The sequence below is a fragment of the Pseudophryne corroboree genome, chromosome 1 (genome assembly GCF_028390025.1).
Source record: "Pseudophryne corroboree isolate aPseCor3 chromosome 1, aPseCor3.hap2, whole genome shotgun sequence".
NCBI classification, from domain to species: domain Eukaryota; kingdom Metazoa; phylum Chordata; class Amphibia; order Anura; family Myobatrachidae; genus Pseudophryne; species Pseudophryne corroboree.
The window spans coordinates 826,284,596-826,311,573 of NC_086444.1; the positions used below are offsets into that span (position 1 = coordinate 826,284,596).

Here is a 26,978-nt window from a genome sequence, read left to right on the forward strand (position 1 = left end):
ATGTATTTATTAAAACTTTACGCAGACTAAAAAAAAATAAAAAAAAAATGCTCCAGTTTGTTCTCCTATGTAACAATTCTGTCTGGGATTCCTGACTACTTTCTTGACTGCTCGCTTATATTACTGATATTGCTGTGTACGTTACTACAGTATAGTACATCTACCATACCACACCTCTGCCTTACGCTTGGTTTCTGTTGATACTGTGTACCAGGCTTCAGAACATGTCTGTTTATTCCCTCTATTATAGTACATTTATGTACTGGAACAGACTCAACCACACTTTTGCCTGAGCCCTTGTCTGTTATATTGAACCCAGGATTGTTCAGACCAAGCTTCTCTTTACTATTACAAATACCAGAGCTACTCACACTAAATCCCAGTTATTAAATACATGCATTTCTGGTTGCTTACTCCCTGATGCCATATCCAGGGCCGGTTCTTGGGCGCTGTGCGCCCCGGGCGACAATAGGGGCGTGGCTCCGTACAGGGGGCGTGGTCATATACGCCCCCTGTACAGACTGAAATGATGTGCGGTGCGCGATGACGTCATCGCGCACCGCACAGCAAAGGTCCTCTCCACGAAGGGAAACGACGCGTAGCGTCTAGTTTCCCTTCACAGCGGCAGCGGGGGGCACAGCAGCAGCGGAGCTTGCCCTGGTGCGGCGCCCTCCGGATGGCGCCCTGCGCCCTCCGGATGGCGCCCTGCGCCCTACGGAAGGCGGCGCCCCGGGCAAAAGTCCTGCTTGTCCGTGGCACGATCCGCTACTGGCCATATCACTAAGAACTCTTGCTTATGGAGTCCTTTCTTGAACCATTGTGGTAGCAACACTGCCATGTTACCCTGACACCAAAAACCTTTTGCATAAATTTGCTGGTGCTTATCAAAGTCACTTGATTCTCAAATATACCTTTTAAAGATTCTATGTTGGATTCAAGCGAGCATTTATTTGGGGACCACTTACGATCTTGTGACATTAGAGATCTTGAGATCTTATGTGACATTAGAAAAGTTTTCCACCAGTTGCTGTCACTCCTATGATACTGCTATAAAGAAAACTAGTTAGTGACTATCTCAGAAGGAAGACTCATGCAAGGCCTGATAGATAGACCACCAAATTCATGTTACAGTAAGCTCTTCCAGATGGCCTTTAACATTTCCCTGCTTTCACATTTGAATGCTTAAGTTTATTGCAATGCTTTTGAATACCAACATGCAGTTTGGCAAAGACATGTTCAAAACGATAATTGATAGCCGAAATACTTGTCAATGGGGGTAATTCCAAGTTGATCGCAGCAGGAAATTTTTTAGCAGTTGGGCAAAACCATGGGGGCCATTCCGAGTTGTTCGCTCGCAAGCCGTTTTTAGCAGCTTTGCACACGCTAAGCCTACGCCTACTGGGAGTGAATCTTAGCATAGTAAAATTGCGAACGAAAGATTCGCAATATTGCGAAAAAACATCTCTGTGCAGTTTCTGAGTAGCTCCAGACTTACTCGGCATCTGCGATCAGTTCAGTGCTTGTCGTTCCTGGTTTGACGTCAAAAACACACCCAGCGTTCGCCCAGACACTCCTCCGTTTCTCCAGCCACTCCCGCGTTTTTCCCAGAAACGGTAGCGTTTTTTCCCACACGCCCATAAAACGGCCTGTTTCCGCCCAGAAACACCCACTTCCTGTCAATCACATTACGATCGCCTGAACGAAGAAAAAGCCGTGAGTAAAATACCTAACTGCATAGCAAATTTACTTGGCGCAGTCGCAGTGCGAATATTGCGCATGCGCACTAAGCGGAAAATCGCTGCGATGCGATGAAATTTACAGAGCGAACAACTCGGAATGACCCCCCATGTGCACTGCAGGGGGGGGGGCAGATATAACATTTGCAGCGAGAGTTAGATTTGGGTCGGTTATTTTGTTTCTGTGCAGGGTAAATACTGGCTGCTTTATTTTTACACTGCAATTTAGATTGCAGATTGAACTCACCACACCCAAATCTATCTCTCTCTGCACATGTTATATCTGCCTCCCCTGCAGTGCACATGGTTTTGCCCAAATGCTAAAAAATATCCTGCTGCGATCAACTTGGAATTACCCCCAATATTGGGAGGATTTTGTGTTTTTGAGCCAGCTGAATAAGCAATTCATCATGAACAGTTTGCCTGAAGCTGTAGCACAACAGAGTAGCAAGTTGTCAGTTACAGCGCATCCAAAAAGTGCTTAACTTTTTCCACATTTTGTTATGTTACAGCTTTATTCCAAAACTGAATAAATTAATTTTTCTCTAACGTCCTAGTGGATGCTGGGGACTCCGTAAGGACCATGGGGAATAGATGGGCTCCGCAGGAGACAGGGCACTTTAAGAAAGAATTTGGATACTGGTGTGCTCTGGCTCCTCCCTCTATGTCCCTCCTCCAGACCTCAGTTTGAATCTGTGCCCGGACGAGCTGGGTGCTACTTAGTGAGCTCTCCTGAGCTTGCTAAAAAGAAAGTATTTTGTTAGGTTTTTTTATTTTCAGAGAGATCTGCTGGCAACAGACTCTCTGCTACGTGGGACTGAGGGGAGAGAAGCAGCCCTACTCACTGAAGATAGGTCCTACTTCTTAGGCTACTGGACACCATTAGCTCCAGAGGGATCGTACACAGGATCGCACCCTTGGTCGTCTGATCCCGGAGCCGCGCCGCCGCCCCCCTCGCAGAGCCAGAAGACAGAAGCCGGTGTCAGAAGCAAGAAGACTTCGAAATCGGCGGCAGAAGACTCCAGTCTTCATATGAGGTAGCGCACAGCACTGCAGCTGTGCGCCATTGCTCCCACACTAAACCCACACACTCCGGTCACTGTAGGGTGCAGGGCGCAGGGGGGGGCGCCCTGGGCAGCAATTAGAGACCTCTTGGCAAAAGTGGGCAAATATACAGTTGAGCACTGTATATATGCATGGGCCCCCGCCATATTTTTTACACAGAAACGCGGGACAGAAGCCCGCCGCTGAGGGGGCGGGGCTTCTTCCTCAGCACTCACCAGCGCCATTTTCTCTGTGAATGTCCTTGAGTGGCCCATCCAGAGCACAGACTTGAATGCGATTGAACATCTCCGGAGAGATCTGAAAATGGCTGTGCACCGACGCTTCTCATCCAACCTGATGGAGTTTGAGAGATGCTGCAAAGAGGAATGGGTGAAACTGCCCAAAGATAGGTGTGCCAAGCTTGTGGCATCATATTCAAAAAGATTTGAGGCTGTAATTGCTGCCAAAGGTGCATCAACAAAGTATTGAGCAAAGGCTGTGAATACTTATGTACAGGTGATTTCTTAGTTTTTAATTTTTAATAAATTTGCAAAAATATATAAAAAAAACTTTTGCACATTGTCATTATGGTATATTGGGGGTCATTCCGAGTTGATCGCTAGCTGCCGTTGTTCGCAGCGCAGCGATCAGGCTAAAAATTGGTATTTCTGCGCATGCGTATGGGCCGCAGTGCGCACGCGCGACGTACTTTCACAAAAAACTGTCGTTTCACACAAGGTCTATCGACGCTTTTCAGTCGCACTGCTGATCGTTGAGTGATTGACAGGAAGTGGGTGTTTCTGGGTGGTAACTGACCGTTTTCGGGGAGTGTGTGTAAAAATGCAGGCAGACCAGATAAAAACGCGGGAGTTGCTGGGGAAACGGGGGAGTGGCTGGCCGAACGCAGGGCGTGTTTGTGACGTCAAAACAGGAACTAAATAGTCTGAAGTGATCGCAAGGTAGGAGTAAGTCTGGAGCTACTCTGAAACTGCTTGAAAATATTTTGCTGCCATTCTGCGATCCTTTTGGTCGCACTTCTGCTAAGCTAAGATACACTCCCAGAGGGCGGCGGCTTAGTGTTTGCACTGCTGCTAAAAACAGCTAGCGAGCGATCAACTCAGAATGACCACCCTTGTGTGTAGAATCTTTAGGGGAAAAATTTATTTATTCCATTTTGGAATAAGGTTATAACATTACAAAATGTGAAAAAAGTGAAGCGCTGTGAATACTTTCTGGATGCACTGTATATATACTAGTGATGAGCGGGTTTGGATCCTCGGGATCCGAACCCGCCCTAACTTCACCTTTTTTTGCACGGGTCCGAGCAACTCGGATCCTCCCGCCTTGCTCAGTTTACCCGAGCGCGCCCGAACGTCATCATCCCGCGGTCGGATTCTCGCGAGATTCGTATTCTATATAAGGAGCCGCGCGTCGCCGCCATTTTTCACTCGTGCATTGGAGATGATCGTGAGAGGACGTGGCTGGCGTCCTCTCAGTTTCTATGTTCAGTGGGCTGCAAATATCTGTGCTCAGTGTGCTGCAAGTGCAAATATCTACGTTCTCTGCCTGAAAAACGCTCCATATCTGTGCTCAGTGTGCTGCAAATATCTGTGCTCAGTGTGCTAATTGCTTTATTGTGGGGACTGGGGACCAGCAGTATTATATAGTAGGAGAGTTTTGCTGACCAGTGACCACCAGTATTATACGTTCTCTGCCTGAAAAACGCTCCATATCTGTGCTGCATTGTAGAATAGTAGGAGGACAGTGCAGAATTTTGCTGACCACCAGTATAACTATATATATAGCAGTACGGTACAGTAGTCCACTGCTATACCTCTGTGTCATCAAGTATACTATCCCATCCATACCTGTGGTGCATTTCAGTTTTGCACAGTTTTCTGACCAACAGTATATAATATATAGCAGTACGGTACAGAAGGCCACTGCTCTACCTACCTCTGTGTCGTCAAGTATACTATCCATCCATACCTGTGGTGCATTTCAGTTTTGCACAGTTTGCTGACCACCAGTATATAATATATAGCAGTACGGTACAGTAGGCCACTGCTCTACCTACCTCTGTGTCGTCAAGTATACTATCCATCCATACCTGTGGTGCATTTCAGTTTTGCACAGTTTGCTGACCACCAGTATATAATATATAGCAGTACGGTACAGTAGGCCACTGCTCTACCTACCTCTGTGTCGTCAAGTATACTATCCATCCATACCTGTGGTGCATTTCAGTTTTGCACAGTTTGCTGACCACCAGTATATAATATATAGCAGTACGGTACAGAAGGCCACTGCTCTACCTACCTCTGTGTCGTCAAGTATACTATCCATCCATACCTGTGGTGCATTTCAGTTTTGCACAGTTTGCTGACCACCAGTATATAATATATAGCAGTACGGTACAGTAGGCCACTGCTCTACCTACCGCTGTGTTGTCAAGTATACTATCCATCCATACCTGTGGTGCATTTCAGTTTTGCACAGTTTGCTGACCACCAGTATATAATATATAGCAGTACGGTACAGAAGGCCACTGCTCTACCTACCTCTGTGTCGTCAAGTATACTATCCATCCATACTTGTGGTGCATTTCAGTTTTGCACAGTTTACTGACCACCAGTATATAATATATAGCAGTACGGTACAGTAGGCCACTGCTCTACCTACCTCTGTGTCGTCAAGTATACTATCCATCCACACCTGTGGTGCATTTCAGTTTTGCACAGTTTGCTGACCACCAGTATATAATATATAGCAGTACGGTACAGAAGGCCACTGCTCTACCTACCTCTGTGTCGTCAAGTATACTATCCATCCATACCTGTGGTGCATTTCAGTTGTGCGCAGTATATATAGTAGTAGGCCATTGCTATTGATATATTGCTGGCATATAATTCCACACATTAAAAAATGGAGAACAAAAATGTGGAGGGTAAAATAGGGAAAGATCAAGATCCACTTCCACCTCGTGCTGAAGCTGCTGCCACTAGTCATGGCCGAGACGATGAAATGCCATCAACGCCGTCTGCCAAGGCCGATGCCCAATGTCATAGTAGAGAGCATGTAAAATCCAAAAAAACAAAGCTCAGTAAAATGACCCAAAAATCTAAATCAAAATCGTCTGAGGAGAAGCGTAAACTTGCCAATGTGCCATTTACGACACGGAGTGGCAAGGAACGGCTGAGGGCCTGGCCTATGTTCATGGCTAGTGGTTCAGCTTCACATGAGGAAGGAAGCACTCATCCTCCTGCTAGAAAACTTAAAAGAGTTAAGATGGCAAAAGCACAGCAAAGAACTGTGCGTTCTTCTAAATCACAAATCCCCAAGGAGAGTCCAATTGTGTCGGTTGCGATGCCTGACCTTCCCAACACTGGACGGGAAGAGGTGGCGCCTTCCACCATTTGCACACCCCCTGCAAGTGCTGGAAGGAGCACCCGCAGTCCAGTTCCTGATAGTCAAATTGAAGATGTCACTGTTGAAGTACAGCAGGATGAGGATATGGGTGTTGTTGGCGCTGGGGAGGAAATTGACAAGGAGGATTCTGATGGTGAGGTGGTTTGTTTAAGTCAGGCACCCGGGGAGACACCTGTTGTCCGTGGGACGAATATGGCCATTGACATGCCTGGTCAAAATACAAAAAAAATCACCTCTTCGGTGTGGAATTATTTCAACAGAAATGCGGACAACTGGTGTCAAGCCGTGTGTTGCCTTTGTCAAGCTGTAATAAGTAGGGGTAAGGACGTTAACCACCTAGGAACATCCTCCCTTATACGTCACCTGGAGCGCATTCATCAGAAGACATTGACAAGTTCAAAAACTTTGGGTGACAGCGGAAGCAGTCCATTGCCAACTAAATCCCTTCTTCTTGTAACCAAGCTCCTGCAAACCACACCACCAACTCCCTCAGTGTCAATTTCCTCCTTAGACAGGAAAGCCAATAGTCCTGCAGGCCATGTCACTGTCAAGTCTGATGAGTCCTCTCCTGCCTGGGATTCCTCCGATGTATCCTTGAGTGTAACGCCTACGTCCGCTGGCGCTGCTGTTGTTGCTGCTGGGAGTCGATCGTCATCCCAGAGGGGAAGTTGGAAGACCACTTGTACTACTTCCAGTAAGCAATTGACTGTCCAACAGTCCTTTGCGAGGAAGATGAAATATCACAGCAGTCATCCTGCTGCAAAGCAGATAACTCAGGCCTTGGCAGCCTTGGTGGTGAGAAACGTGTTTCCGGTATCCACCGTTAATTCACAGGGAACTAGAGAATTGATTGAGGTACTGTGTCCCCGGTACCAAATACCATCTAGGTTCTATTTCTCTAGTCAGGCGATACCGAAAATGTACACAGACCTCAGAAAAAGAGTCACCAGTGTCCTAAAAAATGCAGTTGTACCCAATCTCCACTTAACCACGGACATGTGGACAAGTGGACCAGGGCAGACTCAGGACTATATGACTGTGACAGCCCACTGGGTAGATGTATTGCCTCCCGCAGAAAGAACAGCAGCGGCGGCACCAGTAGCAGCATCTCGCAAACGCCAACTCGTTCCTAGGCAGGCTACGCTTTGTATCACCGCTTTCCATAAGAGGCACACAGCTGACAACCTCTTACGGAAACTGAGGAACATCATCGCAGAATAGCTTACCCCAATTGGACTCTCCTGGGGATTTGTGACATCGGACAACGCCACCAATATTGTGCGTGCATTACATCTGGGCAAATTCCAGCCGTCCCATGTTTTGCACATACATTGAATTTGGTGGTGCAGAATTATTTAAAAAACGACAGGGGCGTGCAAGAGATGCTGTCGGTGGCCTGAAGAATTGCGGGCCACTTTCGGCATTCAGCAACCGCGTGCCGAAGACTGGAGCACCAGCAAACACTCCTGAACCTACCCTGCCATCATCTGAAGCAAGAGGTGGTAACGAGGTGGAATTCAACCCTCTATATGCTTCAGAGGATGGAGGAGCAGCAAAAGGCCATTCAAGCCTATACAGCTACCTACGATATAGGCAAAGGAGGGGGAATGCACCTGTCTCAAGCGCAGTGGAGAATGATTTCAACGTTGTGCAAGGTTCTGCAACCCTTTGAACTTGCCACACGTGAAGTCAGTTCAGACACTGCCAGCCTGAGTCAGGTCATTCCCCTCATCAGGCTTTTGCAGAAGAAGCTGGAGAGATTGAAGGTGGAGCTAAAACAGAGCGATTCCGCTAGGCATATGGGACTTGTGGATGGAGCCCTTACTTCGCTTAACCAGGATTCACGGGTGGTCAATCTGTTGAAATCAGAGCACTATATTTTGGCCACCGTGCTCGATCCTAGATTTAAAACCTACGTTGTATCTCTCTTTCCAGCAGACACAAGTCTGCAGAGGTTCAAATACCTGCTGGTGAGAAAATTATCAAGTCAAGCGGAACGTGACCCGTCAACAGCTCCTCCTGCACATTCTCCCGCAACTGAGGCTGCGAGGAAAAGGCTAAGAATTCCGAGCCCACCCGCTGGCGGTGATGCAGGGCAGTCTGGAGCGAGTGCTGACATCTGGTCCGGACTGAAGGACCTGCCAACGATTACTGACATGTCATCTACTGTCACTGCATATGATTCTGTCACCATTGAAAGAATGGTGGAGGATTATATGAGTGACCGCATCCAAGTAGGCACGTCAGACAGTCCGTACGTATACTGGCAGGAAAAAGAGGCAATTTGGAGGCCCTTGCACAAACTGGCTTTATTTTACCTAAGTTGCCCCCCCTCCAGTGTGTACTCCGAAAGAGTGTTTAGTGCAGCTGCTCACAGCAATCGGCGTACAAGGTTACTTCCACAAAATGTGGAGAAGATGATGTTCATCAAAATGAATTATAATCAATTCCTCCGTGGAGACATTCACCAGCAATTGCCTCCAGAAGTACACAGGGACCTGAGATGGTGGATTCCAGTGGGGACGAATTAATAATCTGTGAGGAGGGGGATGTACACAATGAAAGGGGTGAGGAATCGGACGATGAGGAGGAGGTGGACATCTTGCCTCTGTAGAGCCAGTTTGTGCAAGCAGAGATTGCTTCTTTTTTGGTGGGGGCCCAAACCAACCAGTCATTTCAGTCACAGTTGTGTGGCAGACCCTGTCGCTGAAATGATGGGTTTGTTAAAGTGTGCATGTCCTGTTTATACAACATAAGGGTGGGTGGGAGGGCCCAAGGACAATTCCATCTTGCACCTCTTTTTTCTTTCATTTTTCTTTGCAACATGTACTCTTTGGGGACTATGTTTTGAAGTGCCATCCTGTCTGACACTGCAGTGCCACTCCTAGATGGGCCAGGTGTTTGTGTCGGCCACTTGGGTCGCTTAGCTTAGTCACACAGCTACCTCATTGCGCCTCTTTTTTTCTTTGCATCATGTGCTGTTTGGGGACTATTTTTTTGTAGTGCCATCCTGTCTGACACTGCAGTGCCACTCCTAGATGGGCCAAGTGTTTGTGTCGGCCACTTGGGTCGCTTAGCTTAGTCACACAGCTACCTCATTGCGCCTCTTTTTTTCTTTGCATCATGTGCTGTTTGGGGACTATTTTTTTTAAGTGCCATCCTATCTGACACTGCAGTGCCATCCCTAGATGGGCAAGGTGTTTGTGTCGGCCACTTGGGTCGCTTAGCTTAGTCACACAGCTACCTCATTGCGCCTCTTTTTTTCTTTGCATCATGTGCTGTTTGGGGACTATTTTTTTTAAGTGCCATCCTGTCTGACACTGCAGTGCCACTCCTAGATGGGCCAGGTGTTTGTGTCGGCCACTTGGGTCGCTTAGCTTAGTTACACAGCTACCTCATTGCGCCTCTTTTTTTCTTTGCATCATGTGCTGTTTGGGGACTATTTTTTTGAAGTGCCATCCTGCCTGACACTGCAGTGCCACTCCTAGATGGGCCAGGTGTTTGTGTCGGCCACTTGGGTCGCTTAGCTTAGTCACACAGCTACCTCATTGCGCCTCTTTTTTTCTTTGCATCATGTGCTGTTTGGGGACTATTTTTTTGAAGTACCATCCTGTCTGACACTGCAGTGCCACTCTTAGATGAGCCAGGTGTTTGTATCGGCCACTTGGGTCGCTTAGCTTAGTCATCCAGCGACCTCGGTGCAAATTTTAGGACTAAAAATAATATTGTGAGGTGTTCAGAATAGACTGGAAATTAGTGTAAATTATGGTTATTGAGGCTAATAATACTATGTGATCAAAATGACCCCCAAATTCTATGATTTAAGCTGTTTTTGAGGGTTTTTTGTAAAAAAAAAACACCCGAATCCGACAAAAAAAATTTCAGGGAGGTTTTGCCAAAACGCGTCCGAATCCAAAACACGGCCGCGGAATCGAATCCAAAACCAAAACCCGAAAAATTTCCGGTGCACATCACTAATATATACATATACATACACATACATTTTTCTTTTATCGTTTCACGGAATGTTTTTCTTCATTTTTTTTTTCTAAAGTTTTGCTTTAGAGCGCTTTATATGATAATGCATCTATTCATTTCTTTATTTTATGTTAAATGACTCTTGGGGAAAAAAAAATGTAATAATGTAAGCCAGCATGCTTACATTATATTTCAAATGAATTCCTTTTCATATCATATTGTTATCAGAGCCGGAGCTAAGGGCTTCTATACTATGACGTGTTTATCAATATGAAATGAGAGCTTAAAAAGTACAAAAAAAATATGAAAACATCTGCGTGATAGACTATTAATAATAATTATGATAAAAGATATATTGCATTTCTCTTTGGTAACATCTATGCCTTGATTGAATACTTCAGAGAAAACCTCTCTGTCTAAAAGTGAGATAGAAGCTCCTCGACTGTTCCTTCCCGCACCTAATAAACATCTTGTTTCTTACCTTGAGTGATAAGCCTGGTGCCATGGAGATCCTAACGTCCCCTGAGATATTTGCATCATGCTGGGATTGGCTTGATTCTCCAGTAATTTGGTTGAATGCCAGGAATGGGGACGGGAAACTGACACACTTTGCCTAAGGAGACATAAAGTATGAACACAGTAGATTAAAAATGCTGTTCATGTACAAGACAATTATTTTTAAGCAATTTCATTCTAGTTAACCACCAAAATTATTTTTTAAACAAATGTACAGAACACTTTCAAGGGACATCAAACAAGTTCTATGCTCAGTCGTTTCCATGACACAGCATGTACGTGAGCAAATTCAGGGACTTGTGTCTGATCGCTATAATTCTTTAGAACTCTGGTCACAAGTCATGTGATACCATCGGGTGAAGTATGGCTGACCGCCGGTCAGCATTCCGACGCCGGGATCCCGGCAGCATACCAATGCCGGGATCCCGGTGGGGAAGGGCGAGTGCAGCAAGCCCCTTGCAGGCTTGCTGCGCTCGCCATGAGTGGCAATGGTCCCTGTTGGTCGGCATGCCGACCATCGGGATAGTGAGGGGTCAGGATGCTGGAGGAGGTCATGTGACTGTCGGTCTCCCGACCGCCGGTCACATGAATACCACTCATACCATCAGTGCTAGATTAAGGTCCACATGGGCCTGGAGCTGAAATTTCCAAAGGGCCTATCATACGCGGCTTCCAAGGATGTGACACGTGATGTGTGTGTGGGGTGGGGGGAACATGACCAGTGGTGTGGGGGTGTGGTCTGCATCATGGGCTGTGGCAAGTGCCTTCCTTCAATCACCTCAATTGCCCTCTTTGCATTCAATAACCAGTAGCCATTAGCACATTCATCCACTCTATCAGCACCTATAAAGCTCCCCTCACACTGCAGCACCCCTTACTACACTCACACCACTTAATACACTACACTCACATTAATACACTACACTCACATAGCAGCACCCGTTACTAGACACACACACACCACAGAACCCCTTACTACACACACAGCAGCACCCGTTACTACACTCACACACCAGCACCCCTTACTACACACACAGCACTATGCCTCTCAACTGTCCCGATTCCAGTAGGACAGTCCCGCTATTTGGACACTATCCCGCTGTCCTGCACACGTGCCGCAGTGCCCCGCAGGCGGGGGGCTTGGGTGGTGCAGTTGGGAGAGCCTGTGATCACTGACGCTCTGCAATCTGAGCAGGGGACTTCCGAGCTGTTCAGGGAGCACTGGGCACCCCCCAAAAATGATGAATTCAGGGGTCGTGCTGCAAGACCCTGCCTTTCCACCCAAGGCAACGGCCCCTCTACTTCGCACCTCCTGCACGCCTTCTCCCTCTTTCCTCCCTGCTGAAGTTGGGAGGTATGCGGCTGCACCCCTTACTACACACACTGCAGAACCCCTTACTACACACACAGCAGCACCCGTTAACTACCCCCACCTAGCACTCATTACCCATTCATTGAACAATTTCAACAATCCAGTGCCCACAAACACATTCACCACCCCACACCACCACATACACACACACACACACACACACACACATACACACACACACACACACACACACAGTACGCACACATAAAGTACACACCCAACCACCACCACATATACACACAAACACACACACCCACTATGCACACATAAAGTACATACCCAACCACCACCACCACACATATACACACACCACCACATATACACACACAGTACCCACTACACACACATAAAGTACACCCCCACATATACACACAGTACACACTACACACACATGTACAATATACACACACACACCACACATATGGTACACAAACATACACATACAGGACACACACATACAGTATACACACACATACAGTTCACACAGAGGACACACACATATAGTACACACCACACTTAATGTACAGTACCCATACATACAATATACACACACGCATACAGTACACCCGTCCCACACTAATCGATGCTACCAATCAAGAAGCCATTAAACTTACCAGGCTTCATGCAGCAGCAGCTCCCTGTGTAGTCTGGGGGTGGGGCTTGGGACAGTGAGTGAAGGAGAAACTGGAGGGGAGGGGCAGCCGTCACACTGTCTGTATGGATCTAAAGTGAGAGTGCTCACTGCTGGAGCCAGAGGAGGAGGTGCATGGGAGAGAGGGCGGCCGCTGGTAGTCTGTGATAGGATTTTTTTTTTCTTCTGTCAACACTGTCACATCTGTGGGGGGCCTGTAGCTCCAGCTCCATCCGCCCCATTGTTAATCCGGCCCTGGATACCATAAACTGCCCTTTACTTGGTGAGGTGCGGTGAGGTCAATGGCTAGGGAGGCATTGGCTAGTATCAGAGCCAGATTTACACACACACATGTGATTTAGTGTGATTTTTGACAATAAAAAGTATTAGAATAGTACAAAAAAGATATTAATAATACAAAGATGACATTTATATGGTCTAAATATCATCTTTGTATTATTCTAATCATGTATAGTCAAAACTCTGAAGTATACTGAAGTATGCACAGGGAGAATATACAAACTCCCCACAGTTAGCGCCGTGGTGGGAATCCCATGACCTTAGGGCCTAATTCAGATCTGATCGCTGGGCAGCGATTTTTGCAGTCCTGCGATCAGATAGTCGCCACCTACAGGGGGAGTTTTTTTTGCTGTGCAAGTGTGAGATCGCACGTGTAGTAGAGCTGCACAAACTGAAATTACAAATTTCATATTCGTAGTCAAAATCTCAAGTAAAGATAGTCAATATCGGCGGTTCAGGGCTTTGGGGAGTTCACATTCATGCACTTAACTTGAGAGCTCACTGTTATTCAGTTACAATACTCTTTATTAAATAACACATTTCAATATACTGCCATAACCAGGATTCAAACCTATAACCTGTTGAATTCTAATCAAATCCCCTACTCACTGAGCTATTTGATCCTGTATAAAAACTATGAGAACTATATGGTGTCATTCAGCTCCTTCCATTGGGTGATTTTGTTGCATCGCCCATACAGATTGTTGAGATGGATCCCCCAAAACCACATCCACTCTGTGTATTCGTTGTGGTATGCATCATAGCCTGCACCATGGCCTACATTGCAACCAAGAAGCCAGCGTTTACACACAACCCTGTCATACCTATCAGCCATTTACATGGTAAATATGCTTTCCTGCCCCGTATGATATGCAGCTCTCAACTATCCCCCATCCTAACATTGATGAGTAAGATTTTCTAACTGCAAAGTTACTACTAAGATACTAGGGTCTCCTACCACCAGGAGGGGTAGGTTAAGGTCAGGCCGTGGGAGGGGGAAGTTAGGGTTAGGCTGTGGAAGGGGTGGATTAGGGGTAGGATTAGGAGTAGGGGGAAAATACTCACCAGTATGTGTCAGGATTCTGGTCATTGGGATCCCGCTGTAGGTCTCCTGACTGTCAGGATCCCGACTGCCGGGATTTGATAGCCAAGTTCTCTGCACAGTCCTGCAGAATCTGTGGCTAATTCTAAATAACTTTATCTATGGTATTGTTTAGTAATTTAGCAGTTTATTACATCCAATCATTTTCCATCGATGTTGTCTTCAGTTCCTCTAGCAGTTTCCAACTCACTAAAAAATTGCCATAAAACTAGGATTTCAGCAAATTGCTTCAAATTAAATTTTCCCCTTGATGTTAAAATAACTAAGCAAATAATTTCCTAAATATGGCATACAACAATCAGGACAGATATTAAAATCCACCCCTTTGTGTTTTAAATTTTTTTTAGAACAATGATTCTTCACCGCTGTGTTTTCCTCCTTTTAAACAGCAAAGTCTAAGGCCGGATACACACTAGGACAATACTGGGAATATTTGCCGTATCGGAACAACAAATCATCTACGTTGTCTAATGTTTATGCATTATTATGCGTTCCTGCATGTGGTTAACAACTTCCTCTGGCTGCTGGTGCTGCAGGGTCAACTAAAAGATATCATTAAAGATGCAGTGCATATCGTGTAGTGTGTATGGCCAACTGGAAGAGCAGACAATATGTCGATCTGATTTGGCCTCTTATTAATTACAGACCATTATTTAAATTAGCCAGTAATCACTTGATTTTCATAATTTTTGTTTGTCTGTTTGTTCCAGTATCACGCATAAACTACGGGATAAATTTGGATTGCGTTTTCACTATTATATAGCTTAGTCACCTAGAAAGAAGTTGTGGTATATATTATCAGGGAGAGGAGCAATAAAAGAAAAACCAGACTCTTGATCAGGGGGCTCGCCCCTCAATGCACTCACCTGGCTGCCGGCATTCTGGCACCTGGGATGCCAATGTCGATGTAGTGACATTCGGCATTCTGTACACTGGGATCCCGTACCCAGTGTTGGACTGGCTCACAGGGGTACAGGGGAAACCACCGGTGGGCCCTACTGCCTTGGGGGCCCTCCTCCTCTAGGGATCAGGTTCCAGACTGTGTTGTTACTAATCTAGTACATTATCATGCATGCACTACAGTATTTACTGTATATATTTATCTAGGGGACCAACGCTTGCAAAATGGTTAGGCAAACCAATGTGGCGGCTGGGCACACCCCCTCTAGAGACTGGCCACACCCATAAACAAGGGCACTTACCACTGTATTCCCCCGGTGGGCCCTACATGCCCCAGTCCGACACTGCCCGTACCGATCCCGTTTATTGCACCTGTACTATGTTAATAAATAGAAAAATCATGAAGCATGTAGCTCTGTAAGCAAGATATAGTCAGGGTTTAAATCTTCATAATCTGTCCTTTATTTATTTGGTCCCACATGTGCAGATTGTTTTTCTTTTAACTGCACATTAGCAGTTTATACAACTTGTCTTTGGGTTAATCTGCTTTTTATTTTGACAGCCCAACCCAAGTGGTCTATACATTTACTATGTACAAAGACATTCCTCACTATGTGAGAGAATCTTTGGCCAGCAGTGACTTTTTGTTTTAACAACCGTGCCACGGCTTGCAACTCAGCTTATGCATGTAAAACACTGGAAAAAAGAGGCATATCTCCCAGAGCAACAGAGAAGACGGTGTCCTGCCATGTTAAACAGAGGTGGTCAACATTTTGTAAAAGGGGTTTTGTATGCTTCCCTGATGACAGGATAAGTCCCTGAAGCAGTGCAACCCAATAAATCTTCCTATGTTGGCAGAAATTATTTTCTGACACAAGTTTGTGAAACTTAAAGCCACAAATCTAAATGGTGTTGATCTGTGATACAAACCAGGCATTGTTCTTGAAACATCCCCATGGCTTCACAGGACATTTAATATTGGAAAGGATATGCACTACTCTCTGAGTGATTTGTTAGAGGTATATAGAGGTGCATGCCCCTCTCACTAGCCCTAGTCCAGGGGACTTATATATGATGCTGTATTTCCTGGGGCTCTGCCTGTTCCCTATTACAGAACCAGCAAATCAATTTCATTCATCCACTTTAAAGCTTCATATGCACACTTGTGTGGAAAGGTGTAGGTGGCTATACTGGTGCCAGGGTGGTCCACGCTGTGCATATACAGTATTAACAAACCAAATCTGAACAATGGGATATTTATCGCCCCCGGAACAATACAGTTTCATGTCCATGTAAATTAAATAAGTAAGATAAGGCCAAAACTATTGGGCTGAGGAAACTGGCATTCTATTGTTAGCTATATGAAGACATTTTTCAACTATATGCTGAAGAGCAATTATCTTATGGTGTGTACACACAGGGAGATATTTTCTAATCGTAAGAAAAGTTAGTGCAGATTGCAAGGTGAAAGTCACCTTGCGATCCCGATTCGATGCCGATGCGCGGTCCCACGCGGTCAGCATCGCAAGCATAGATAGACTGTGCAGGCAAGTCAATTTTGAAGATATAGAAGAGATAGTCAAAATTGACACTTAGCCAAAATCGCACATAGTCAGTATCGCAAGCACAGTCATTATGTGCTTGCGATGCCGATCTAGCCCCCGTCACATAGTGAGAATCGGGCATAGCCCGAATCTCACCGTGTGTATGGGCCTTTAGGCTGATTTCTACCTGACACTCCACAGACTGCAAGCAGAAATCAGCGCTGAGACACCTCCCGCTAAACCACTTGTAGCAGCTCAGGCATAATCTTACAGGTGATTGAATCAGCCCCTTAATACTGCCTCTCCCAGTGGCCCAGGCCCAGAATGATAGTGTTACTGATCCTAGTGTTACCATAAAATAACATGTGCTTAACTGATTGGAACCAGTCTCTGTCATCATAATGGCATGGAATGTCTCTTTCAGTATCTGTCTTATTCTAATATAATTTAAATATGCATTGATTTATTTAAGTGGAGATGACTTAATGTACAGCCGCAGCAGTAATACATACTCCTATACTTCTAAAGAAAAGGCAGAAGCAATGTGTTAATCTGTGCATGCTCTTCTATGGGAAATGTTCCCTTATGATGGCGTACTTGACACACTGTGTAAAATAATTGTCCTATGTCTGGATTCCTTCTTAGAGTACTGTATATAAATAGATATCTGCTGGCGTCATAGCCTTGGATGGTCATATGAGCTACATTGTGTAAAGGCACCAAATAATTTTTAAATCTAAGTGCAGAGTAGACGACAAAGAGACTCATTTATGAAGCCCCGTAATTAGGTCTTTTTTTTTGCTATTTATCAATGGCTACCATTGGCAGCAGCTATCGCTGGGTATTGCTGCCAATAACCATGTCTTGTGATAGCTGCCATGGGGAAGGTAGTTATTGCATATATGCTATGGTCTAACTTTGATCATTTACTTTTGTTCTGCAGAGAAAGGCCATCATCCCATTATTCACTATTACTATCATTATGGTTTCCAGGAACAATATGTGAACTAATTGGACAGTGCCTAGCCCTCTTTTCTTAGGCACAATTACATAAGAAAGGAGGCATCTATAGAACAATTAAACATCTTAACCCAAACTAATATTTTAAAACAGACCGGATCAGCAGCCTGATGTATAGACAGTCGGAGACTACTCTTTTGGGATGGAAGAGGGTGGGGGGTGGGGGGGCAGATGGCTCATTGTCTAACTCTCAATTAGTGCTTACTGATATAAAATGAGGATGTAAATGATAAAAATGTGATAGACATGCTCTTGGGTTCTGATTTGTTGTGTAGGGATAGGTGAGCATGAATATCAGTGGCAATCTGGACCATTGATTGTACAATCTGATACTCTTGTTCCCTAGAATGGGCACAAGAGTGACGCCAATTACCCTCGCGGTCTACCGCAGACCGCAAAGTTCTCATCATTGACTAGAATGGAGGAGTGCTCCCCTCCATTCTAGGCAGTGCGCTCTTCCTGATTGACAGGGCAGGAGTGCACAGCCAATCAGGAGAGCGCCATGACGTGGGGCTCCCTGATTGGCTACAGGGACCTTCAGTGACAGAAGTCACGTGGGGGGTCCCGACATTCGGGAAAAGGGATTCCATGTGTAAACATGGAACCCCTTTAGTCGCGTGGATCAGGTTTCCGTTTTTTTATTTTAATCAAGTTCGTGGATTACATCGGAAAAGAAGAGGACAGAACTATGCAAGGATTGTTTGTAAGTATGATTTTTATTTACAGGTACCCCATGGATTCTACTGGAGAAGAGGACCGAGGGGCTTTGTGTCAACATAGGTAAGTATGTGTGTATGTAGGTGTTCATGTATGTAATAAAGTTGTATTTTCACGGTGTGTGCATTGTGTTTTTTGGGGGGTATTTTTTTTGTAGTAAAACTACAGGTACCAGCGGGCCCGTTATTTCCCCGCATGCTGGTACTTGTGATTCTCCAAGTACCAGCTTGCGGGGGAGGCTTGCTGGGACTTGTAGTTCTACCACGAAAAAAAAAAAAATAATTTTTTACACAAAGGCTATCAGCCTCCCATCCACCGCCCACGGATGGGGGGGGACAGCCTCAGGCTTTACCCTTGGGTGCCTGGAGGGGGGGACCCCTTGATTGAAGGGGTTCCCACTCCTCCAGGGAACCCCGGCCAGGGGTGAATAGTTGGGGGGGTAATGTCACAGCCGCAGGGACCTATATTAAAGTGTTCCCCCGGCTGTGGCATTATCTCTCTGGCTAGTGGAGCCCGGTGCTGGTTTTAAAAATACGGGGGACCCCTACATCTTTTGTCCCCCATATTTTTGGAACCAGGACCAGGCACATAGCCCGATGCTGGTTGTTTAAATATGGGGGAACCCTAAGCAATTTTTTCCCTGTATTTTTACAACCAGGACCGGCTCAAAGAGCCCGAGGCTGGTTATGCTTAGGAGGGGGGACCCCACACAAATTTTTTTGTCTTCATTTAACTATGTGTGTTGTGGACAAGCTTACCGGAGTCTCAGTCTCAAGAGGTTTTGGCGGCTGGCGGCTTCCTCTTCTCCGGCGGCATCCAGCGGCTTCTCCATCCAGGGGGTCAGATGAATTACTGCTTCCGGCGCAGCAGCAGCAGAAGCGTTAACTCAGTTAAAAATATTAATCGCCGTTATTGTCTTATGGAGTTAACGCGTTAATAATGCGTTAACTTGCCCAGCACTAATATATATATATATATATATATATGTAGACAAAAGTGATTGGACACTGACAGCAAATAGATCAACAGGATTTTATTGACGTCATTACTTTGTAGGTCCACCATGTGCAGTGATTACAGCAGGCACCCTTCTTGGCAAACCATGCACAAGTTCCTGGATTTCAACAGGCAGTATGTTTTGCCCATTCTGCCTTAAGTACAGTGGCCGACTGTGACACTGAAGAAAGTCAAGTCGGCCTAGAATGTACCCGTCACTCCAATTTGTCCCAGTGGGGTTAAGATCTGGACTCTGAGCTGGCCAGTCCAACCGGGTTACTGAGTCCAACCGGGTTTTCTGTAAACCAGTTCAGTATTTCCATGGAAACATGACAGGTGGCATTGTCACCTGATAAAAACATTTGTCAATTGCAAAGAACTGCCACAATGGGGAGCACAGTGTTTTCGAGAACATCTCTATACACTTCTCAAAGTTAATATGACCATGCATTACAACTAGTGGACCCATGCCAAACCAGCTGAAACAGCCCAACAGCATAGCACCATCGCCACCATGTCTTACTGTAGGTACTGTACACTCTTCTGGCAATCGCCAAACACGTCCATCTGATCTGAAAATTGTAAATCATGATTCGTCACTCTATAACACTCGCCTCTACTGTCCAGTTTTTGCTTTCTTTACACCATCGTAAGCACTTGGCTGCATTATTCTTTGTGATTAGAGGTTTATGAGTTGCTGCTCTACCATAATATCAAAGTACATGGGCCTCTCTACGAAGTGTTCTTGTTGAAACCGGCAAATTAGTGGCCATTTGGAACTTGTGTGCAATGGTATATAATGGATAACCCCTGTTCTTTCGCAGTCAATACATTAACTGGTGTGTCTCCAATGTTTGGGGGTCGGGGTGCACCTATCGTGGTGCCTAATTGTTAGCCAGATTGTTTTTTTAAGATAATGTACTATCATGTGCTTTTTTTATCTGTATTTTTGAGGTACATTTTGCATTGTAGTGAATAATAGGACCCTTTGATTAGTATCTCATCTATAAAAGGAGGATTCCTGGTATCAATGTGAATTTATTTACCATCTTCTACCACATACTGTATTTATTGTCATCATAATTTTGAGCTAAGTACAGCACTATTTGGTATTCTTCATTCCTCATATAAAGTTTTTGTTGAGTACTGGAGAGGCTGAAGATAATCAGCATATTTTCCTATTGCCATTTTAGTACTATAGGTCAAAGCCGCCAATAATCAGCGGCTTTGTCATCCCTTTCTTTAGTAAAGCACCCCATTGGTTTCAGTGCCGTAGAGAGCTGAGACGAGCATGGGACATTTTGGGATCGTGGCCATGCACCCTTAGAAATAAAATGGAAAAAAGTATTTGTAGTACTGAACATGGGGGTGCTGTGAGCTATTCTGGGGGGAAGAGGGGGGCTGGCATAATCACTTTGATCACTCCCCATGCAGAGGATGCAGCCTTTCTGGTCCTACTGCAGCCCAGCAGACAGTAACATATGCTGGATTGGGGACTGCTGCAATGCGGAAGAGCGGGAGGGGGTGCCAGAGGCAGGCCTGGGTCCCTCCAACTAGCCCAGGCAATTAGTGCTCGCCCCCCCCCCCCCCCTTCCCCTTCTTGTCGCCCCTTATTGGTTTAGACTGTTAGTTCTAAAAAATAGAGACGTATTCAGCAACAAATATTATGCTTGACAGATGTAGGAAAGGGTCACAAAGGGATCCATGATTACAGCTCTGGTCAGTAAGTAACCACTATGGCTATACAATCTTTCTTACCTATTTTTGAGCCTCAGTTTAGGCCCCTCCCCTGGGCATACCGGTGGGCTGACACGTGGTTTACTTGTGGTTGTTTCAAACGTGGTGACTTTTGTGTCATAAGATTCGGCCTTTTCAATAAATACACCTCTGCAAATACACAAAATATACATTATGAGTAAAACAATTGACATCGCTGATAGTAAAACAGTGGTTTTATTTCAATGCAAAGACAGAAAAGTACTCAAAAGGTAAAAGAAAGCATAAGGTTTGGCATCCATATAGTTCTGCAGCTATCCCACACATCAAGTTATTCCAGAGACAGCTAAATGTTGAGGATTAACTAAAAAGTTAAATTTTCTTGAAGATAAATATGTGCACTTATCAGCACTTACTGAGCAGTGTCCGACCATTTATTATTTTGCCCAAGAAGTCGAGCTCAGTGAAAATCTTACTTGGAATGGCTGGGTTGTAATTATACTATGTAATGTAACTAACATTGCCATCAGCTAAGCCCACATAGCTGAAATGATTTGCATTCCGCAAATGTCGATGAAAAGTCACTTAAATCCCATGCAGGTGTCTAAAACAGGCATTCGTACTTATAATTGCTGAAGAACAACATTTTTTCATACTGAAATTAATATATAATTGACTATATTACAGGTTGTTTGTTCTGGTTTCAGATTGCTAGGATGTAGTTGTTGTATATGAACTAATATTAATCACCAGTTGTTATTAGAGAACTACAAACCTAAAATAAGTCTGCTTGCGTTCATAGCAGGATGCTGTGGTAATGAGCACTGAAAATCCCAAATACAGAATCTCATTAGGAGGCATGTTCATCATTCCTTTACCTAGGTGATTAGATTATTTCTCACCTATTTTTGTAGGAAAGAAGTATTGGGGCCTTAGCTGCATAGGTAATGCCGGAGATTTCATAGATATCTCCTCCTAACCTTTAATTGCAGATGCATAAAATTCCACTTCTACTAATAAGCTGCAGAATTAGCAATGTTATGCTTCATTGTGACAGATGCTTATTAGATGAAGAGTCCCCACACCAGGCAATTCAGAACTCCTCCATTAGCATTTTATCTGTGTCAGATACAGAATGTACAGAGAGGTACAGTAGATGGGGCTTATCCTGTACTTCCTTTACTTATCCAATAAATAAACAAACATATTAAACATTAATAATAGAGACATTACAATAACTATAATCGGGTTGGGTATGGTATGCCGGCAGCCGGGATCCCAGCGGTCAGCATGCCGACGCCGGGATCCCGGCCACCAGAATGCCGGCGGGGGTGAGCGCAATGAAGCTCCTTGCAGGCTTGTTGCGCACTCCACTGGGTTTTTTTTCCAGTCTCTGGGTGTCATGGACACCCAGGAGTGGGAATAGCCCCTGTCAGTCAGCATTCTGGCTGTCGGTATTTATAGTGGTCGGGATTCAGGCATCGGTATCCTGACTGCCGGGCTCCAAACCGCCGGCAACGTGACTACATTCCCTATAATCATCAACTCTCCGGGGTATATTTACTAAAATGTGGGTTTTTAGAAGTGGTAATGTTAAGGATAGCAAACAATCAGATTCTAGCTAATATATTGTAGAAAGCGCTAAATAAACTAGAATTAGAATCTCCACGGGATCCGGTTCCCGCCAGAATACAAATGCATCTCGACACTGCTCGGAATACCGATGTCGGGATCCTGACATGGATATTGATGCCAGTGAAGGGGGGGATAGATTTAGGCTGCGGGGGGTGGGTAGGGTCATGGTTAGGCCCCCGGGGAGGGTTAGGCTGCGGGGGGGGGGGGGGGGGGGGCAGGGGGTTAGGGTCAAGCTGCAGGTAAGAAGGTTTAGGGAGGTTAGGGATTAGGGGTATTACAGTCTCCTAGTAGGTGTCGGGATCCTGAGCGTCGGGATGCAGCTGTCGGTATTCTGACTGCAGGCATCCCAAGCACTGGTATCCCAACACCATCCCATCTCCACTTCTACAACCCAAACTTTAGATAATATAGCCCCCCCCTTCCCCCCCTCCAACAATGAATGGACATAAAGTAACACGCTATAAACATTACACAGTTCTACACCTTGTGATACGACTATCTCATGATTTAACGATATTGAGTGTACACACTAGACGAGAATGTCCCTTCTGAGCAATATCTTTTACTTTCTCGTCTAGTGTGTAAGGAGCTTTAAATGTAAACTCTAGACAGAGTGGGTGAAGGATTTCAAAATAAACTCCAGGGACACATTATTGCTGAATAGATTCATCTGTGTATGCAGCTGTGAAGCACCACAATACAAAATATTTTCTTACATTATAAATAGTACTCAAGAATAAATATTAACATATAAAACCCAAGAAATAAGAAACATTAATGAAAATGGCATCCAATAAACAGAATAAGAGTAATTGTACTACAGTCATTATTAAAAAAGAAAAACGATACATTCGTTCGTTGCACAGTATGTTTGGGGGATTTAGTTATGTGACCGGCGGTCCGGAGACCGACAGTCACATACCCTCCCCCTAAATCCCGCCCCCTCACAATCCCGATGGTCGGCATGCCGACCAACAGGGACTATTCCCACTCATGGGTGTCCACGACACCCACAGAGTGGGAAGAGAGCCGCAGGTCCCAAGCATGGCGCTCATTGCGCTCGTCCCCTCCCCCCCGCCAGCATTCCACTGCCAGGATCCCCTGCTCGCAAGCTTACAATCTTGCAAGCAAAGTATTATTCTGTTGTTCCAACAGAATAACAAGAACTCAGCAGCACAACAAATTAAACTTGTAAATGTCTCTTATGTCATGTGTACCACTCACGCCTACATTGCAGGTTGAAGCCATTCAGCTTCAGCACCCACACCCTTACCACAGATAATAATATTCTCTACTACCAATAACTACTCATCTTTAACCAGCACATGTCCAAGCTACACATACACATTCAATCTAATGTGAAATCTATCCAACATATCACCATTGTCAACACCATACGATATGAAGACCACTTCTGAAATGAGCACAACTCCTGCACACAAATATTATATAACTGTGATTTATACATGTCTACTCTCCCCTAATATTGAGAGATTCCCAATTTTTAGGGTGCTCTCCTAGACTCCCGAGAGTAGACCAACCTCCCAGATTCCTGGGGCTTAATGATGCACTGTGCAGTGAAACACGTCTTAGAAAAACAAAAAGAAAGTAACCTGAGGTAGAATCAGGAGCTTTTGGGTGTGTTGTTCTAATGCAGCTGCTCAATGTAGATTATAGTCAAACCTACTAACCACAACACAATACACAAGAAAATAGCAGCGCTAAGTGTATCTAGAAATGGGTGGATGAGTACACAGCAATTAAAACTTTTGGTAGTTTTAATAATACAATTAATAAAAATAGATATGAACTGGAAAGCTGCCAGGAACACCAATGGTGGAATCTACACCCTCCCCTCCTATGTCGGAGGAATAGACATACAATACAGGGACTATTTGGGCACAGTCTTAACCGGACAGTTTATACACACATTCACCGCTGGAGGTACATCCAAAGATATGTAGTCGAACCTCAGCAAGGGTTCTGAAAGTCCTCACCAGTCACACGGTGCCTTTCTTTTTTTGTGTAAACTGTTTTTATTAGTCAAAGCAGTATTCAAGAACATTACAGAAACATTTTCAAAAACAAAAGGAGGGCATACAAAATATCCCGTAGCATATATCCATCAGTACATCACACATAGAGCGCCCTTAGTCGATGAATATCTGTCTGTATTTCTGTCATCATTAAAGTTTATAAGAGAAGAGCATAATATCAAAACAGCATCAATGAATGGGAAAGAGATAGAAGAAAAAAGGAGAAGAGAGAAGAGGAAAAGAGGATGAGCAAGGAAAGGTTAGGGTGGGCAGGGTCAGGTGTGACGGTCTGCATGGTGCGGGCAGACTGTTTGGGGAGCGTATGGGTGATCTCCACCAATCCTGAGTCTGGGCCATAGTACAGAAACAGCGTTGTTGGAATATGGGTGTGGGTATAAATAATGATACAGATATGAATATGGGCCCGTTCACCCACATGAGGGGGGTTATGTCGCAATATAGGACCGATATTGCGATGTATCTTTAAAGTCGTACCAGGGAAACCAAATAGCTATAAAGTTAACTGTTTTCCCGGATGAGAAGGAAACCAGGTCTTCCATGTCCAAAAAGTGATCAATCTTTGTGAACCACATTTTAATTGAAGGTGGAGAGGTAGATCTCCAAAGAATTGGGATCACCGCTTTAGCAGCGTTGCAAAGGTGTCTTAACAGGGAATGTTTGTAGGGGTGTGATCCTGCGGGGGTGTGATTAAGGAGCCAGAAATCTGGGTCTCTCGGGATTTCGTCACCTACTATCTGTTCGGTGCATTTAAATACTTCTGTCCAAAATGGAGTTATAAGAGGGCAATCCCACCAAATATGTATAAAACTCCCCGGGGCATTGTTGCATCTCCAACACATATTCGAAAGAGAGGGAAACATTCTATTGAGAACACGAGGGGTCCTATACCACCTATATATAAGTTTATATAGGGTCTCTAGTGTCGAAATGCATAAAGAACTCGCCTGAGCGTTCCTAAACACGGATTCCCAGTTAATTTGAGTAGGTAGCCCCGACAATTCCCTTTCCCAGGAAGCCAAGAAGGTAGGAGGTTGTGGGAAGAAATTTTCCATGATCAACGTGTAAATTTGTGAAATTGTATGTGTGGGTGTACTGGGGGAGATACATAGTCTCTCAAATCCAGTAAGGTCTCTAGTTACATCAGAGAAGTTCTTGGGAGATGATATGAAATTGCGGACCTGCAGGAACCTCCAAAACTCAGCACTGTGTAAGTTCCAAGAGGACTGAATATCTGAAAAGGAGCGCACCCTACCCGAGCTCACCAGCTGACCGACTCTAAAGATCCCAGCTTCCGTCCATGGGGTGAAAGCAGTCCCTTGAAGGCCCGGGGCAAATTCGGAGTTATAAAGAAAAGAGGTTAAGGGGGACCATTTGGAGGATATATAACTCTGGGATCTCAGCTTGGCCCATAATCCGAGCGTGGGAGAAACCGTGGGGTGTGACACCTTCGGGAGGGTAGGGAGCCAAGGTGCAATTTCTATATAATATGGGAGACAGCCCTCCTCTAGGAGGACCCATTGTTTGCGATCCTTGGCACGTGTCCATTCCATTATCCTGTTCAGGTGTACTGCGTGGTAATAGTTAGGGATATGTGGGAGTTGTTGCCCCCCTTGATGTTTTCTCCTGAACAAAGTATCATGTTTAAATCTAGGTGTATTTCCACCCCATACAAATGTACGGATAAGCCTCTGGACGTCTCGAAGCCATAGCAGGGGGATGTGTATCGGAAGGGTCTGGAGAAAGAATAAAATCCTGGGGAGGGCATTCATTTTTACTACGTTGATCCTTCCGAACCAGGACAGTCTCAGCTTTTTCCATAACAGGAAGTCTAAACGAAGCCTAGACAATAAGGGTTTAAAATTTAGGGAAAACACTTTGGATAAGTCATTGGTCAGTAACACCCCCAGATATTTTAATTTATGATCATGCCAGGTGAAGGGGAAGGCTTGTTTCAGGCTTTCTACCATAGCAGGAGGTGTAGTTAAGTTCATAGCAATAGATTTGGAGTAATTTATTTTGAAGTTAGAGAGGACTCCAAACTTCTCAAACTCCACCATTAAATTTGGCAGAGAGGTGACCGGATTCATGATTATTGCGAGTAGATCATCGGCATATAATGCCAATTTGTATTCGGTCCCCCTTACTATCAATCCTGAAATATTTGGGTTAGCCCTAATGCTTCGGGCCAGTGCTTCCATGCAGAGGACAAAGAGCAATGGGGATAGCGGGCATCCCTGTCGCGTACCGTTGAAAATTGGAAAGGAGTCAGAAAGGGTGCCATTAAT

General features: G+C 45.0%; 1 protein-coding gene across 2 annotated transcripts in view; it reads right to left on the minus strand.

Moving 5' to 3' along the window:
- Window positions 1-26,978, minus strand: part of SHROOM3 (shroom family member 3) — a 502,164-nt gene that overhangs the window by 115,404 nt on the left and 359,782 nt on the right. For both annotated transcript variants that reach the window (XM_063919658.1, XM_063919659.1), the window contains 2 exons: window positions 21,044-21,172; window positions 10,669-10,800 (listed from right to left, as the gene is read on the minus strand). In XM_063919658.1, coding sequence (XP_063775728.1) covers window positions 10,669-10,800; window positions 21,044-21,172 — 261 coding nt within the window. The remainder of the gene's footprint in view (window positions 1-10,668; window positions 10,801-21,043; window positions 21,173-26,978) is intronic.